This window comes from Octopus bimaculoides, chromosome 29, assembly GCF_001194135.2.
Source record: "Octopus bimaculoides isolate UCB-OBI-ISO-001 chromosome 29, ASM119413v2, whole genome shotgun sequence".
NCBI classification, from domain to species: Eukaryota; Metazoa; Mollusca; class Cephalopoda; order Octopoda; family Octopodidae; genus Octopus; species Octopus bimaculoides.
This window is the reverse complement of record NC_069009.1, coordinates 10,389,967-10,394,100: the sequence shown is the minus strand read 5'-3', so window position 1 is coordinate 10,394,100 and position 4,134 is coordinate 10,389,967. Positions and strand designations below refer to the sequence as shown.

Here is a 4,134-nt window from a genome sequence, read left to right as displayed (position 1 = left end):
GAAGAAGAAGAAGAAGAAGAAGAAGAAGAAGAAGAAGAAGAAGTATAAAACAAAAAATTGATGCAGAAGTAGAAAAGGAAGAAATGGAAAGAGGAAAAAATAGATGATAATGATGATGCGAATGATGATGGAAATGAGGATACATGTGGCTCATATTCTGTTTGCGAGAATATATGATATAGGAATAAGAATATTTAAAAGAACAAGAAAAGAATGAATGAAAGAGCAATAAAAAGAAATACATAGTAGTAGTAGTAGTAGTAGTAGTAGTAGTAGTAGTAGTAGTAGTAGTCACTGTTGTTGTGGTTGTAGTAACAGCATTGTCCATAGTTCTTAATGAACACACGTTCGAGTGGACAAAAACATGGAGCAGGTTCGGTAGCACGCAAAATATTATACATACCAACGTATGTTGAGATTCACATCACAGACACACATATGTACAGACACTCACAATCTCACCTTTCTATCAAAACACTTTGAGAATGTAAGGAGAAATAAGGATATGGTGCGAATATTAATGAGAAGATTATGAATATTTATTAGTATATTGTCAATGAAATTTTATGAGCAAGGCTTATCTAACTTACAGATATCCTAAACTGGGCAGGACATCAAAGGCTCTTTCTTCAATGATTTCGATATTATTACTTTGCAAATGTCTGTAAAAGAAAAAATATTTTTAAAGGTGAAATTACAAAAGTGTTGCATAATATATTATGGTTAAACGAATACCTTCTGTAAGAAAAGAAAATGATGATGAATACATTGATGAAGATAATACTGCCCTTGCTGTAGAAGATACAAATATTTGTGAAGTTGATAATATTGATGAATATGAAGAGGGTGTTTATGAAGAGTTGAAAATATGAAACAGTGGTGAGAAATTTATGTGAGAATCGCGACAATGGAAAGGATGAAAGAAAAAGAGCTCGTTGGAAAATTGAAGTGAGTAAGAGAAAAAAAAGAAGAGAAGAAAGAGGGTGAAGTGAGGCGGTACTAGAGTAGAAGATCAAGAAGAAGAAAAAGCACATCGAAATGCAGAAGAAAAGTAAAAGGAGTAAAAATGAGAAGTCGAATATGTAGAATAAATATGCGAGAAGTGGGATGAAGCAAAGAAGATACAGAAAACGAAGAAGAAGAATATGGAGAATAACATGGAAAAGGCTGGCGATGATGAAAGCGATGATCAAGAGGAAGAAAGAGAAGACAGGCTTTACACATACACAGAGACATACACAAGCATATACTAAATGATTCTCCTGAACTATTGCGCTCTCATATATCACATAACTAAGAAATGAGATCACACTCACACACACATTCGAAAACAATAAAACATATCTTTAGAAAGATGAGGGAGTTTACAGTGAAGGATGAAAAAATAGTACAGATTCAGAAATATATCGTCAACGAAATAGTTTAAGAAAGAATGATTTAACTTACAGATTTGTTAAACTGGGCAGATTTCGGAACGTGTCTGCTTTGATTTCCTTCATATCATTATAAGTCAAGTATCTGGAACAAAATATTGAGTGAATACGATAACAAATCCAATGGTGTGAGGCGTTTTCAGGACCTTTATATTGACATAGTCTTACACCTGTTTCTGGGAAATTATAGATATCCCTTCTTCAGAGATGGTGTGTAAAATATTTAGTTCGAATTATTGTGGAAAGGGAGAAGCTAGCGAATATAAAGTAAAATAAGAGAATGAAAGTAGAAATAAGATATATAAAGATATTATTCGGAGAAAATGATGTATAGAAGTCGTAAGATGTTTCCTGTTCATGGTCTGTAAGCTGCAATTGTAGTTCCTCTTTAGTCATTCCAAAGTATAGATCCGTGGAATCAGTGTTTCTGGTTCGATGGGGGTTTTGTGATATGAATGAACATTTGAGAATATATTGGCAGTATTTATGGATAGATGCAGGGTGGAGAGATGTGCATGATTAGAAAGAGGAGATAGGTCAAATTTAAATAGGAAGAGAAAGAAAAAAAAGAAAAAAGAAAAAATAAAATGGGAGAAAGACAAATAAAGAGTGAAAAAGTGAAGAAAGGGTGAAGGAAGTGAGAAAGGGAGTGTTTGTTGGTGGTCAAGATAATGTGATGGGAGGATGAGAGAGCTGTGGGGAACGGATAGGAATAGATGAGAAGGTAAGAAGTGAGATATATGAGTAGAGGTGATATACATCAAGGGATGGTTAGAGGAAAGGTATGGTTGGTGTAATACCGAAGTGAGTAGTAGTTTTGGTAGTAAAATTTGAGGTGGAGGGAAGAATACAAGCATATCAAAATAGTATAAATAGATGTATGTGATAGGTTAGTGATAAGCAGGAATAGGAGAGGAGGAAAGTCGGTATAATGGCATATGTACGCATGCACTCATGTACATATATATTTGCGAATATGTATACATACACGCAGATGCGTGGACATACACGTATATATATATACATGCAAACGCACACACGTGCGCGCAGTTGCACACGCATTTACAGTCACATGCATGCGTGCATACAGGTATTTACGTATGCATATATACACATATACACACTCATTCATACATATTTGTATATATATATATATATATATATATATATATACATATATATATATATATATACACACACATATATATATATATGGAGAGAAGACACTAACCTTTTGGAAGAGACTTCACAAAATGTGGGGTGGTTTTTGCTTTTGTAGATGTGCAAGCGCTTTCAGTATTTATGTTATTACATATAGTGAAAGTTGTTTTCAGTAAGATTGTTGTTGACTGTTTCCTGTCTAGTTTTGGACTCAAAAATCATATGAAATATTCCTCTTTTGCCTTCCGGAGAAGGTCATTCTATTGATTTATTTTATGCAGAAGGAAAACTTGTAAATTTTCCTTGTGCACAGGTGTCCAAATGATCACCATATGCTATGCATCTGAGTGCGAGATGATTTATCTGATGTCTTTGCACATTTACCCGGTTGGTTAGTTTTTGTTTCCCCAATTTCGTGTTCGTTGCATCGTGGGCATGTCATACAATATATCAGGCTTTTCCTTTTGCAATTGACATTTGCATTCACCTTTTCCAATCTTAAATTTTTTGGCTGGTCCCTGTTCTATTCAATTACATATGACATATCGGGGGTCTCCACATTTCGTACCTTGCTTCATTTCTTCCTCTGATTTAAATCTTGGTTTGGTTAGAAGTTTCTTAATATTTAGTGGTTGCCTTCGGCTGTTGATTTTTTGTTGTTCCTTGATTATTTGTCGAAGACATGGCGACTGGTGTAGAATTGGCTGGTTCCTGGGATTGTGAGTGATAAGAAATGGGATATTTTTATGTTCATTTTTTAGTTTATCCTCAGTGTAAGTGTTTTTTTTCTTAGTGTAGGGATTGGGATATGTTTAGCTTCAGTCATTGATTGGTCTATTAGTTTGGTGAGGGTATTTTTGTATTTTAAGGAACACGTTAAACTCTGCAAGTCGTTTTTCTCTTCTATTTGTCCCCGAAACTACTGTATATATTCGTCTTTCCATATTAAAGGGTATATTCCTTTTGTATGGAAAGGATGGCAAGATCTAAAGTCTAAATATTGGTTTGTGTTCGTGCTTTTTGTACTAGAGGTCAGTTGTTACAATGTCATTCTCTTTAATTATTAAGATATCTAGGAAGGGGAGTTCTCTTCCATTCATTTTCATAAATTGGATTGATCCATGGACGCCGTTTATTATTTCAAAAGCATTTTAAGGTCTTTCTTACTTCTATTCCAGAATATAAAATAGTCATCCAAGTATCTTTTCCAGTTTCCCACTAGGTATGAGTGGAAGTTTTGTCCAAAAGAAATCTGAGATAAGCGGTTGATTTTCCTTCCGAATAACCCATTACTAGTGCGGCAAGTGTAGGTGCTACTCTGGTACCCATCGCAGTTCCATATATGCGTGGGTAGTATTGGTAGTTATTTTCTAATACTGGCTGTAGCCCTTCAAGCATGAGCTCCTTGGAGAAACTTCCTTGGATTCCTTGTGAGTGTTTGTGTATCCAGAACTCTACTGCTTCTCGTCCTAAGTTATGGGGATACTCGTGTAGAGGCTCACTACATCAAAGCTAACATATATATATATATATATATATA

General features: G+C 34.6%; 1 protein-coding gene across 1 annotated transcript in view; it reads right to left on the bottom strand.

Annotated features, from left to right (window-relative positions):
• The window catches only part of LOC106873888 (protein artichoke), a 111,765-nt gene that overhangs the window by 16,407 nt on the left and 91,224 nt on the right, over nt 1-4,134 (bottom strand). Inside the window, exons 20-21 of the mRNA XM_052978038.1 lie at nt 1,447-1,518; nt 591-662 (exon numbers count right to left, since the gene is read on the bottom strand). Of these exons, the coding sequence (XP_052833998.1) occupies nt 591-662; nt 1,447-1,518 (144 nt within the window). The remainder of the gene's footprint in view (nt 1-590; nt 663-1,446; nt 1,519-4,134) is intronic.